Source organism: Phascolarctos cinereus, unplaced genomic scaffold (genome assembly GCF_003287225.1).
Source record: "Phascolarctos cinereus isolate Bilbo 61053 unplaced genomic scaffold, phaCin_HiC Scaffold_4;HRSCAF=312, whole genome shotgun sequence".
Lineage (NCBI taxonomy): Eukaryota > Metazoa > Chordata > Mammalia > Diprotodontia > Phascolarctidae > Phascolarctos > Phascolarctos cinereus.
In genome coordinates this window covers 676,141,729-676,155,075 of record NW_027555847.1, presented here as the reverse complement: position 1 = coordinate 676,155,075, position 13,347 = coordinate 676,141,729, and the positions used below count along the sequence as shown (strand labels likewise).

At 48.5% G+C, this 13,347-nt stretch overlaps 1 protein-coding gene across 1 annotated transcript in view; it reads left to right on the top strand.

The window, feature by feature from the left end:
- The window catches only part of SCAMP4 (secretory carrier membrane protein 4), a 79,700-nt gene that overhangs the window by 44,589 nt on the left and 21,764 nt on the right, over positions 1 to 13,347 (top strand). Inside the window, 2 exon segments of the mRNA XM_078154121.1 lie at positions 1,990 to 2,118; positions 8,415 to 8,571. Coding sequence (XP_078010247.1) covers positions 1,990 to 2,118; positions 8,415 to 8,571 — 286 coding nt within the window.

The following is a 13,347-nucleotide window of genomic DNA, read 5'->3' as shown; positions in this document are numbered from 1 at the left end:
ACATTTCTGTTTCTTCCAGCTTCTGCTGATGGCGCACCCACTTACCCACACCCACCCCTTTGGATGGTCTTTATTAGTTGCTATGACAGAGAAATTCGTCTCCTGGTGACTCGCCTAGTGAGGAGCTTCTTGTCCTTGGTGAGGCAGGGCCTTGGGCTGTAGGCACGCTGCCTGTCTCAGGATCTACACGTGCAGCTCTTCAGCTTGGCAGGCCGTGCCAGCACTTGAGATGCACTTGGAAAACTTTTGAGAGCCTGTGGTCATTTCCATGCCAGGCTGCAGCAGAGGAGGGCTTCAGGGTGGTAATAATAATCCTAATACTACAAGGAGCCCAGGTTTCTTCCCTCCATGCCTTAGGTAGCTGGTCGTGGTGATTAGGCCCCTGTTCAAGGCTTTTGTGCTCCGTCCTGCCCTGGTAGGGCTTTAGCAAGCTCCTCCTTGTCTGCTGACAGAGCCCGAGCTCGCATTCATACCACAGTCATGGGGATGTGGGGCCTGGAAGAGACCTTGGAGGTCCTTGCATCCTTATTTTACAGATGAGGAAGCAGTCCCAGAGAACAAAGTGACTTGCTCAGCATCACTCAGGTAATAAATGACAAAGCTGGCATTTGAACTTGGGTCCTCTGACTGCAGGTTCTGTTCAGCAAGTTAGTAAATTAGCCAGAATTTCTTTAGCATTTCTCCATGCTAGTGGCTGTGTGTTCAGGCATAAAGAATGAAACAATTCCAACTGCAAAGGAGCTTACCTTGTGGCAGGAGAGACAGGCCCAAATCTAAGAATGGACAGAATGAACACCAGGGAGGGGAGGGAAAGCCCACCCTTGCCATTCTGGAACAGGAGACAGCCTTCTTATAGTTGGTTCTTAGCTTAGATTTCAGGGGGTCTGTGAACTTGGATGGGAAAAAAAGTCCCCTTTATTTTCACTACCCTGTAACTGAAATTTAGCATTTCTTTCAATTATTTAAAAACATGATTCTGAGGCACATTCCCTAGGCTTCACTAGACTGCTGTCTGCGGGGGTCATAACTCACAAAAAGGCCTCTGTTGTTGAAGGTGGGACTTAGGAAGAGCATGATTCTGTGAAGTAGAGAGGAGGAGGGGCATTCCAGGCAAGGGGGACAGCCTGCCAGTGCAAAGGCATGGAGGTAGGAGATGGGGGCCCTGAGCAAGGAGCAGAGAAGCTCTGTTTGTCTGCCTCATGGCACATGGGGGAGTGATAGACAATGAGGCTGGAACGAGAGTTTTTTTTGAAACAAAGATTTCTGAAGTGCCAGCTGCGTGCAGGGCCTGGAGCTGGGCCCCACTGCAACACACTGCTCATACTGGTGGCTCTGGCATCAGTGGCAACATGAGATTCCCAGTTGGGAAGATCTTGAGGACTATGAAGTTGTTCTGTTGTGTCATATGTGCTCCGCCTTCAAGTTTGGAGTTAAATCTGAGAACAGTGCCTTGGAATACAAGGAAATGAAAAAGACTGCTGAGGACCGAGGCACCGTGTGTCTTTTGGACCTGACCTGTGGTTTCATTGGGGTGGGGATCTACCTGTGAGGAAATTCCTCTGCAGATTCCGAGTGCTTCCCCACCCCCCAAGGCCAGCTTTAGTGAGTGGCCTAGGGCACCGAGAGGAGGGACTTGCCCAAGGTCACAACCAGGAGGACTGGGGCCTAGGTCTCCTGACTTGGAAGCCAGCTCCCAGGCCGCTACGGCACAACACGGTCGTTTTGTAGTAGAAGAGAAGAAATAATTCACATTTTCATGGCACTCTAAGGAGGCCCAGCCTTTCAGTAATAGGAAGGGGCAGGACCAGAATTAAAACCCAGATCTCTCCAGACCGCAGTGGCCCCCTTGCCACTAACTGCATGATAGAGCTGTGGCAGATGTAGTTACTAGATGTGGGAATGTGCTCCAAGGCTTACATTGCTGTCAGTGAAGCATTCAGAGTTCAGTAACCTAACTCTAATGAAGTGTAATTGTTTTTGTCTTTCCAGAAAAAGCAAACAACTTTCCTCCACTGCCAAAGTTTATCCCTCTGAAGCCCTGCTTCTACCAGAACTTTTCTGATGAGATTCCAATAGACCACCAATTTATCGTGAAAAGGATTTACCATTTGTGGATTTGTAAGCACTTATTGGAGCCATTTCAAGGAAACCTGATGGGATAAGTAGAAAGAACAGTGAACTGCATCTGTTTGATTTAAAAGAACTGCTTTAAACCATGTGAAATGACACAGTTAAGGGTCAGGAATATTACAGAGCTGGGAGAGTTTTTAGAACATAGAATGTCAGAACTGGGGGTGAGGGGGAACCTTAGAACTTTGAAGAACAGAGCTAGGAGGGCCTTTGGACCCCAGACTGTTGAAACTGGGAGGGCCCTTAGAGATAGTTTGATGAATGAGCAAACAGGACAGTCACCTGGAAGTTATTCATTCATTCATTCATTCATTCATTTATGCATTCACTTATTTATATATTTAGGGCCTAGAAGGCAGAACTAGTAGCAGGAGGCAGTTCTAGGTTGTCTGGAAAACCTTCCTAAGCAGAACTTTCCAAATGTGGAGTGGGTTGCCGTGGGAGGTAGTAAGTTCTCCCTCCTTGGGGGGTTTCAGGCAGAGGCTAGAGGACCATTTGTCCAGTATGCTTTAAAAATTATTTTTCACATAAGGATTCAGTGCAGTTCAACTAACATTTATTAAGTGTTTCTGGTGTGCTCTCAGGCACTGTACCAGGTGCTAGGGATACCAGAGGAAAGGGAAACAATTGGAGAACTTAGATTCTCCTGGAGAGAGAGAAAGAGAACATGCAGACGTAGCAGTGAGCCCAACAGACATTCAGAAGCTTTAGATAAATTGGGCCTCAGTAACTGAGGACATAAGCAAAGCCCTCGTGCTGCAGGAGGCCTCTGGCTGGTGCTACAGGCCCAACATCGAGGGCCCTGTATGCCAGGAGCTGAGCTTGGCAGGAGTTTGTGTGATGTGGACACGGGACCGCCAGGCTTAGGCTGGCCAGCATCTGGAGGGGAGGAAGGGAAGTTGTATGGAAGAGGACTGGAAGGTGAGTGGGGTCTAGCTTGGGAAAGGTTTTACATGCCAGGCTGAGGCGTTTAGGCTTTATCTTAGAGGCACTAGAGAGCCCTGATGTTGTTTGAGGGGGGAGGTGACACAGAATGGCCTGTTGGGCACAAGTCCCTGTAAGAGGTAATGATGGCCCAAGCTGTGGAAGGAACTGGGCATGGGGAATAGTTAGAGATGCTGTGAAGACAGAGTCTGCAAAAGTCGACAGCAGATGGATTAGGAGCGAGGTGGGAGAGGCAGGGGACAGAAGCAAGGTTGTGAACCTGGGTGGCTAGAAAGGTTTCTTTTCTTTTCTTTTTCTCCTTGGGGAAGGGGGAAGAGGTTAAGATTTCTGTTTTAAATACGTTGGATTTGAGATGCCTGTAGGGCATCTACCTGGAGATATCAAACCAGCAGTTGATAGTATCAGAGAGGAGCTTAGGAGACCTAGTAGGGCTGGATAGATAGATCTGGGAATCATCTGCCTAGAAGTGATCATTGAACCAATGAGCGATGATGAGATCACCAAAGGAGAAAGTATGGAGAGAGAAGAAAGGCTGGCCCAGGACTTTGGGGGATGTCACCCTTGTTGGGAGGGCGAAAGATGATGTTTCACCAAAGGAGACTGAGAGGGGAGTGTCCAGGCAAGGATGAAGAGCTCTAAGAGGATACAAGTCCAGGAGCAGGGAGGGGGCATTGGGATTGACCTGATGTTGTGAAGGGATGCGAGGAGAGGGAGTCCAAATATAGGATGGTAGCCTGAGTGGGCAGCAAGGCCGAGTGAAGATTTTTTTTTTTAATGGGGAAAGATTTCTATGAACTGATGCAAAGTGAAGTAAGCAGAACCAGGAAAACAGTGTACACAAGTGTCTACAGCCATGTAAAAGGAAACTCTAAAGAAACAAGCTCAGCCGAGACAGAAGTGCCCTGCACCGTGAGGTACGATGGTCCGGTTTGGCCCCAGAGCAGAGAGCAGAAGGCGTGCCCACACACACAGCCCGCTCACAGAAATGAAGGACTGTGGGTATAGAACATTGCATACATTGGTTTGACTCTGTCAAAATGAGACAGAGAGAGAGAGATACTTGGAAATGAATGTGATAGAAAAAACAAAAGCATGTTTGTAAGTGGCAGGGAAGGAGCCTGTGAATAAGAAAAGATTGAAGGTTAGAGAGACAAAAGAAGGAGACCAGAGGAGGTGGGTACAAGCCAGGGCACAAGAAGAATGGCTTGGCCTAGGTAAGAAAGAGAAGGGGCCACCTGTTTGTCAGAAGTTGGATGTGAGGAGGAGAGAATGGAGGGGTCAGCCAGAGTGATTTTGGTGTAAGAACTCAAGGAGAAGGAACCTGCTCCAGAGAGTCTCTTTGGGGCTGGATTCACTGGCCCCTGTGGCTCCCCCTGTTACTGCCCTTCCCCCCTCCAAATCCCATTTAGTCCTGTCATCACTGAGGGAATCTTACTAATCAACGTTCCTTCTCTTAGGCATCGCTCCCATCTGGCCCTTCCTGGTCCTACTGCAGTGACCCGCTTCAGTCCTTGTCCTTTATTTGGCCTTGGACTTCCTAGCCCCCTGCTCCCCCTGCTGCTTCCTCTCTCCCTCCTCCGAGCTATCCTGCACAAGTTCACTGGCTCATCTTGCTGACCTGAGCTCTGATCAGGCCCCTCTTGTCCAGATATCTGCCTAATTCTCTGCTGCCATAAACCTGCTGGCCTCGTTCCCAGGACTCTTCTACCCACTCCCATTGACATGGTGCTTCGGAGCCCACAAAGCGCTCACTCACTCGTCTCACAACAAAGCGTCTGCCAGCGGCATTGGGCTCCAGACAGACAGAGCCCCCTGTACCAGGGCCCAGAACCCTACGCAGCCTCCCCCCATTCTCTGCCTGTTGAAATTCTTACCCCTCGTTCAAGGCCCTTTCCTCTGAAGCTTCCCTGATCACCCAAGCTGGAAGTTACACACTCAGGCCTTCGACCTAGGGTTTCCTTCTGGGGTCAGGGTATCCTGTGTCCAGGAACTGGAGTTCAAGCCTCTGGTTGTGTCTTTCAAGGCCTGGCTAATTCATCTTTAATATACCTCAGACATTTGACTTTCAGTGCAGGTCTTAAATGGCAGGTGTTTGCAGTTTAACAGTTGATGGGATCTGACATCTAGGTGATAGAGCATTTGTTCCACATGGCAGGTTTTAGTGCAAGTTCCTTTTGTAATTGCATCTCTGAATTGTCAGTCCCAAAGGTCTCACAAGGAGATAGTTCTTAAGAAAATATTTTCTTAGAATGTGGGATAAAAACTGAACCTGTGGTTCCCCTGACAGAAACTCATGGGTGAGGAGACGCCCTCTGCAGGGTGACATCTTCTGAAAATTATCATCTTGGAGAGTTGCCTAAAGCATTGAGAGGGTAGGTGACCTGCCCGGGGTCACCCAGCTGCCTTGTGTATCTGAGAGGGGATTTGAATCCAGGCTTTCCTGACTTGGAGCCCAGCTCTCTGTCCCGTGTGCCAGGCAGTGTGCTGTACACGGGGCGTGTCGTGTGTTGTACTGGGGAGCTAGATTGCCACTCTGGTCTGTCCTGTGGAGATCAGGCAGCCGTAGGGTCTGTGCGTGGAGCAAACATGCACAGATCTAAAGGATCGGAGGTCCAGAGCTGGAGATGGTTGTGGGACAGCTCTGATGGGCCCCTCCTCATGACCGGGCACCTAGGGAGGTGCCAAAGGCACCTCAGAGACCATCTTGTCCAATTCCCTCATTTTATAGATGGGGAAACTGAGCCCCAGAGAGGTTAAGGTCACAAAGGTCATAAATGTGCTTTCTGACCCCAGAGCCAGGGCTCTTTCTCCTGTACCCCACTACCTCCTAAGCTGAATGTACAGTATAAATTTCAGCCATTTATATTAAGTGAAAGTTCTGTGGGTCTGTGGTTTTTCCCTCATAAAGAATATCACACACACACACACACACATACACACACACACACACCCACGACATCCCTAGCTGGAGGTTGCTTCTTATCGCTGCTGTCTGTGTATACCTGATGTCCAGTGATTTGATAAGAGAGCCGGAGGCCCGGGTGTGAGGGGGAGGGAGCTGGACTCCAAGTCAGCCAAGGGATCCCGGTTCGATGCTTTTGGTAACTGACCAACCAACTGACTCATCAGAGCAGCGCACTGATTTGTCTGTTTGCCCATCTGCAAAGTGGGCACCATTATCCCCAAGCTGCCTAGTCACGGTCAGGGGAGGCGGCAGCAGGGGCACATCCGTCTCAAAACGGAGAGCCAGGAAGGAGCAGAGAATCTATTGAAAGGATTAGAAAGGGATAAGCGTCCAGCACTCCCTGCCGAGGAAAAGTAGCTGAGCTGTGGGTCATTCTGAGAAGGTGAAAAGGGGTTGTTAGGAGCAGAGGAGAGGACCGGGTGTAGTACCTGCTGCTGCATCTGGAAATGGGCCAATGGGCCGCGGGGGCATTGTGTGGTGGGAGGAGAGATGGCACCTTCAGTGCAGGCTGGAGTGAAGCCAGCTTTGGTGGCTGCTCATAATCTGGGACAGCTGCATTTTGGGATAATTTCAAAAGCAGGGCGTTCCCTATTATAGTCTCCTGTTTGAGGAACACATCGCCCGCATGGAGATCTCCAATGGGATATTTTTCCCCCTGCAGTGTTTTTGGTTTTTTTTTTTTAAAGATTGTGTTTTCCTCTCTTACCCGGGCTAGAGGTGCAGCAGCTGCTTCCCAGGTCTGATCCCAGTACTGATTAGTACAGAAGCTTTCTGAGCTGAGCCGGGCTGCCTTTCCTTCTCTCTGCCCCGTGGGGGCTCACTACATGGTGCTGGACTTAGTAAAGACCCCAGATGGGCAGTAGCCCTCCTGCAGCTCTGGTTTTATCTCTGTACTTTTTTTCTTCTGGTCATTAAAAAAAAAGTTTTAGGGGCAGCTAGGTGATGCAGTGGGTAGAGGACCTGCCCTGGATTCAGGAGGACCTGAGTTCAAATCCTGTCTCAGACACATAACACTTACTAGCTGTGTGACCCTGGAGAAGTCACTTAACCCCATTGCCTAACTGTCCCCCCCCAAAAAAAAAAGTTTTAGTAATTCTTTTTTTGCTTAATGTCTCATGACCACCCACTGACCTGTTTTCAACTCTCCCCAAGTAAAAGTTCTTCATTGGGACATTTCTGAAAAGGAACAGCTCAGGAATTTTGACCCTGGTCTAATTTTTCCATATTCAGGAGAGCTTAGATAACCAGCAAGCATTAATTTAGCACCTACTGTGTGCTAGGCACTGTGAATTACAAAGACAACACGTACAACAACAACAATAATAACTGGTGTTTATAGAGTGCTTTAAGATTTATAAAGCACTGTAATGTGAGATCTCATTTTAATCCTCACAACAACCCTAGATGCTATTTTTAGACCCATTTTATAGACGAGGAAGCTGAAGCTGAGAACAGTTAAGTAACTTGCCAAGGGTCATGTAGCTAGCAAATATCTGATGCAGGATTTGAACAAGTCTATACAGGATATATAGAAAACAACTCCAAAGTAATTTGGAGAGCTCGCTAGGAGTTGGGGGGAACAGAAAAGGCTCCACGTAGAAGGCAGTACTGGAGCTGAGGAGGGAGTGCATTCCTGGCATGGGATACAGCCAGTGCAGAAGCACAGAGATGAGAGTCAGTAGTCATATAGAAAGAGCAGGAAGAAGTACAGTGTGGGTCTCTGTGGAGCGTGGGAAGGGAGGTTAGCAAGGTTGGCTGGGAGCTTTAAAATGCCAGACGCAGAAGCGGATGTTTTATTGTAGTTGTGTTTGGGAGCCCCTAGAATCTGTTGGGCTGGGGACATGGAATATGGGTTGGGAAGGAGGGCCAGTTAAGAGGCTGTTGCCCTGGCCTTGATCAAAGGTGTGGCCATGTGAGGAGAGAGAAGCGTTGAGGTGTACGTGATGCTGTGGAGGGGTGTGGAGGGGGTGTGGAGGGTGAGTCAGAATGAGGGGGCGGGTATAATGCTCAGGGGAAGATGCTGGGAGACAGGCAGAGGCGGCTTTGTTTTCTCAGTAAAGTCGAAGGCTTGGTCCTTAGCTGAGGGGCAGGGGAAGGGTACAGGTGGGCACTGGGTGGGTGGAGCAGCCTTGTGGGGAGTGGGCCAGAGCTGCTGTCAGGGTAAATCGTGGAGGTGTAACCTGCTGCAGTGAGGGGCTGGCCAGTGGGCTTGGGCTGCTCAGCTCCAGAAGGCTGTCCTCGGCCTCGCGGGTGACAGTGGGCAGGGGGCCCCAGTGGGGGTTGGGCAAGGCTTGGACCAGCAGTAGGGGGAGGGGGAGGCCAGAGTGCTTTTAGTGAGCCCGAGGCCTGTGCTGCTTTGTTTTCCTCTCTCTAGTTTACTGTATCACCCTCGTGGTGAATCTCGTCGCGTGCCTCGCTTGGTGGATTGCCGGTGGTGACGGAGTGAACTTTGGCCTAGCCGTGCTTTGGCTGCTTCTCTTCAGTCCCTGCAGCTACGTGTGCTGGTTCCGGCCTGCCTACAAAGCCTTCAGGTAACATAGAAACCTTTTTTCCTCCATGAATTTTTGGCCCCTCATTATTCCATAGGATTATAGAATTTTAGAGCCAGAAGGGACCCAAGCAGAGGGTGCAGAGAGAAACCTCAGAGTAGAGGACGTTAGCGCAGAAAGAAACGCAGAGCATGAAAACTTAAGTTGAGCTGGAAGAGATGTTATAGCATAGAGCAAAACTTGACAGGCCCATAATGGAATATAAAAACATAGAATGTCAGAGCCAGAAACGACTTCAGATCCTAGAGCATCGGAAATAAATGGGATCTTAGAACAGGGAACTAAAGAGGATCGTCACAGGGGCCGCTAGAGACTGTCTAACCATAAGAATGTAGAATCAGCGTTAGAAGGAACCTTAAATCTAGTTCATTCTCCTCTCTTTATAAATGAGGAAACTGAGGCTTATGGTCACACTGGAAGGGAGAGAGTCAAGATTTAAACCCATATCCTCTGACTCTAAATCTCCTGTTCTTTCCATCATTGTCGTCATCATCATCATCATCATAGCAGCTGACATTTAGATAGCATTTACTAGGGCCAGGTGCTCTGCTAAGGGCAGGCGTACCAAAAGAGGCTGAGGACAGTCTCGCAGTGTAATGGAGGAGACAACAAGGAGACAGATACGTGCAGAGTAAGCTCTGTGCAGGAAGCCAGGGAGGTCATAGTTGGAGCAGAGGAGGGAGAGGGCTCCAGGCTTGGGGGACAGCCAGAGAGAAATGCCAGATCTGAGAGGGGAAGGTCTTGTTGGTGGAACAGCCAGGAGGCCAGGGTCACTGGATCAAAGGGTGTGTGTCTGGAAAGGTGGCAGAAGACTGGGGCAGTCGGAGGGGGCTAGGCCAGGAAGGATTGTAGGAGAGGGGAACCTAGCAAACGAGTCTTGGGATCCTAGGACCAGGGCTGGAGGGAACCTCTGAGGCCATCTGTCCAAATGAAGGCCCTATGAGGTTAGTGATTGGTCTAAGTCACACAGGTAGTAAGCATCAGAGGTGGGATCTCTCCGTTCCTCATTAGAATATAAGCTCCTTCAGGACCTGGGCCGTTTAGTTTTTGCCTGTGTTACCAATGCCTCTAATCCATCCCTGAGTTAGGGGGATGTCTACCCCCAGCGTGTGAAGACCTCTCTGGGCAGAATGGGCAGATGAGAACAGTGTGTCCCAGTGTCCCAGAGCAGGCACTGTGGGTCCTTTGAGCTCTATCAGACGTTGAAGATGCTGAGGTCACCATCCACTACATCCCAGCCATCCCCAGCCATCTTGACTCTGTCCTGCCGCTGGACATCAATGACTCTGTGCAGCTCTGCCTCACTGAAATCCAATTCCCCCGTGAGCCGAGACGTTGCTGTCTGATGCCATTGATCTTCTTCAGAAACGAAGGACAAACAACAATGTCTCCAGGGCCTAGCACAGTGCCCTGCATATAGTAAGGAAGAGAAAGAGGAAAGGAATATGCAGTTATGTCACTCCTACTTTGTGCCAGGCATTGTGCTAATCACTTTATAAATATGGTCCTTGAAACAACCCTGAGAGGTAGGTGTTACTCCCATTTTACAGTTCAAGATACTGAGGCAACAGGGTCACACAGCTGGGAAGGGTCCAAGTCGAGATTTGAATTCAGGTTTTCTGCTCTCTCCACTCTGCCCTCTGGCTACCTCTATTAGTAGTAAGGTAATAAATGTTGAATAAATTCAATTGAATTAAACAAACATTTATTATGTATGTATGTGCCTCCACTGCTATCTTGCTCTAATGACATATGATATGGTCATGACACATGACTCTTATTCTTTAGAGTTATATGAGCGGAGCCCAAATCTAGCAGGTTCTACCAAGTTAGACAGCCTTTGAGTGTGGGTCAGGTGAAGAGCATGTGGGTCTGCTGTTTTGAAGGCTAGCTTTGCAGAGCTTGGAGACACTCATCACCCGGCTGGCCACAGGAGGATGCTTTCTTGGCTATGGCCCCTCAAAGATACCTCCTGGGAAAGAAGGAAGTGACTCTCTGTATAGGGGAGGGCGCCTCCACACTTGAGGGAAGCAGGATCACCAATCAAAGAGAGCTTGCAGTGTGTACATTACTGGGCTTGGCAGTGAGCCAGATACAAGTATCACGAGGTTATTGAAGCGCAGCTTATCTGATAACACAACACCCACATCTTTAGTATCACTGATTGTTAGAGCTAGGAGGGCCTCTCGGGATCATCTAGTCCAGACCTGCACAACATAAGACCCATGGGCCCCAAGCAGCCGCCAAAGGATTTCAGGCAGCCCGTGAAAAATGTAGGCTTGCCACTGCACACTCTCCTGTTTGTCACATGACCCTCGGCAACCAACCATCATCAGTCTGTCTCCAGTCTAACCTGTCTGCGGCCTGAAGAAGGTTAGCCGATTTTAATTTTGGCCCCTACCTACTGCCAAATTGTGCAGGTCTGATCTAGTCTGATCAGATCAGGAAAGAGAAAACTGAGGCCCAGGGTTATTGGTCTTAGAGTTAGGAAATAACAGAACTGAGATTCAAGTTAAGTCATCAAGTGTTTTAAGTACCACTTACGTGGTATCCACCATGCTAAGCCCTGGGAATACAAAGAAATTATGGGATCTTCCCTCAAGGAGCTCACATTTTAATGGGAGAACTAACATGCAGACGACTCTGTTTACATACAGGCTACATACAAGATAAATTAGTTAATCTCAAATGGAAGACACTGACATTAAGAGAGATTGAGACAGGCTTTGTATTACAGGCACAATTTGATCTGAGTCTTGAAGCTAGGGAAATGAAGGAAGCAGAGGGGTGGAAGGGGACAGTTCTGCCATGAGGGACAGTGAAAACCCTCAGTTATGTATGAGGAAGAGTGAGGAGGCCAGTGTCACTGAATCACAGACTATGTGTGGGAGGGCTGAGGTTCCAGAAGGATTCTGGGAGGAAGGGCTCTAACAGCTCAATACAGAATGTTATATTTGAGTTAGAAGTAAGAGTATGACCCTGTGTGCTTATTAAGTGGGGGAGGGGTGGATCAGACCTGTGCCTTAGGAAAATCATTTTGGTGGCTGAATGGAGGATGAACTGGAGAGGGAAGAGACTAGGGTATTCTCACTAATACAGTGGCAGAGAAGAGAGGGGACTGTATATGGGAGCGATTAGGAAGGGAAAATCATTAGAACCTGGCAGCTTGTTGGATGTAAGGGGTGAAAGAATGAGGAGGGAGAGGATCCCTAGAAGGATGGTGGTACTTGGGACAGTCCCATCTAATTTAGGAAGAAGGGGGATTTTGGAGAAAAGATGATGAGTTCGTTTTGGGCATGTTGGATTTAAGCTATCTACAGGGCCATCCATTTGACAATATCCAGTAGGCAATTGATGGTGCTACGCTAGAGGAGAGAAGTTGACTGAATCTGATTCCTGTCCTCATGGAGCTCACAGTCTAGTAGGGAGAGACAACGTAGAGAGCTATAAGACAAAATGATACATGAAAGGTGCAAGTGTTGAATGATCTTTTGGGAGAAGGATCATTATTGGGGTGGGGGGATCAAGGAAGGCTTCAGGGAAGAAGTAATACATTAACCAGGCCTCAGAGAAGGAACAGGATTTCAGCTGATGGAAATGAAATAGGGGAAGACTTTCCCATTATGGGGAACCGTGTGAGTATTGGAGAGTTGGGAAAAGGGCGGGGACAGCAAGGATCATGTCTGAGGAACAGCAGGCAGCCTGCTTTGGCTGGAGCTTAGATGCAAGCAGGATAATCATGGCTGAGGGGGCTACCAAGTAATGAGTAATGGAGGCCCGAGTTCAAACTTGATTCAGCAGGCAATGGGAAGTCATTGAAGATTCACTTATACACAATACCAAGAATTATTTCCTGGTTTGGTCATTTTGGACTGTCTAGGGAGATATAAGTAGCTCCTCATACAACTCAGAATATGTAGTATTATTGTGCTCAGTGAGGAAATCATTGGACTTGGACCGGAGTTCAACTCCCAGCTTCCGTACTCACAAGCTGAGTGACTGTGAGCTAGAGTGGAGACGTGAGTACTGGTCCAGCCAGGGTCTGCAGGTGGTTGTGAAGAACAAAGAGGAGAATGTCTTTGTTGAGTGCTTCATAAGTAACCAGTGGGAGGTTATATTGCTGCTGCTCTTGGATATGGTTATTGGGAAATGGCAGGATGGATGTGTTTTTTTTCCAGTTTGATAGATATGAGCTAACAGGTAGCCTGGTAGCAGAGCTGTGGGAAATCCTTCTTGCCAAAGTCCAGCACTGTTTTAGGTAGAGCACACAGCACCAGCAAGTCAAGAATCTTAGAATTTAAGAGCTAGCAAGAATTTGGGGGGAGCATGTATTCAGATGTCAGCATTGTGCAGAGGATGAAACTGAGCCATGAAGGTCCAAGTTGACTTTCTTTTATGGGCTGGTTGCTTTCCAGAGCTGAAAGGTAGCCTTGCAAACATGGTCCTTTGCTGAAGGCACTCGAGTCCTTCCTCCCACTGCGACAGGGATTCCTAACCATCTTTATATTCTGCTGAAGCCTATGGAGCCCTTCTCAGAGTCATGTTGTTAAATCCAGAAAATAAAATACAGAGGATTATGAAGGGCACCACTTCTGTTGAAATAGTTATCAAAATATTTATTTTTAAAAAGCATTTATGGACCTCTAGACTCAGTTAAGCTCTTTGAAGGCAGAGCCTCTGTTAACATTCATTTTGCATGTGGGGACACACACACACACACACACACATACAGAGAGACACACACACACACAGGCGCGC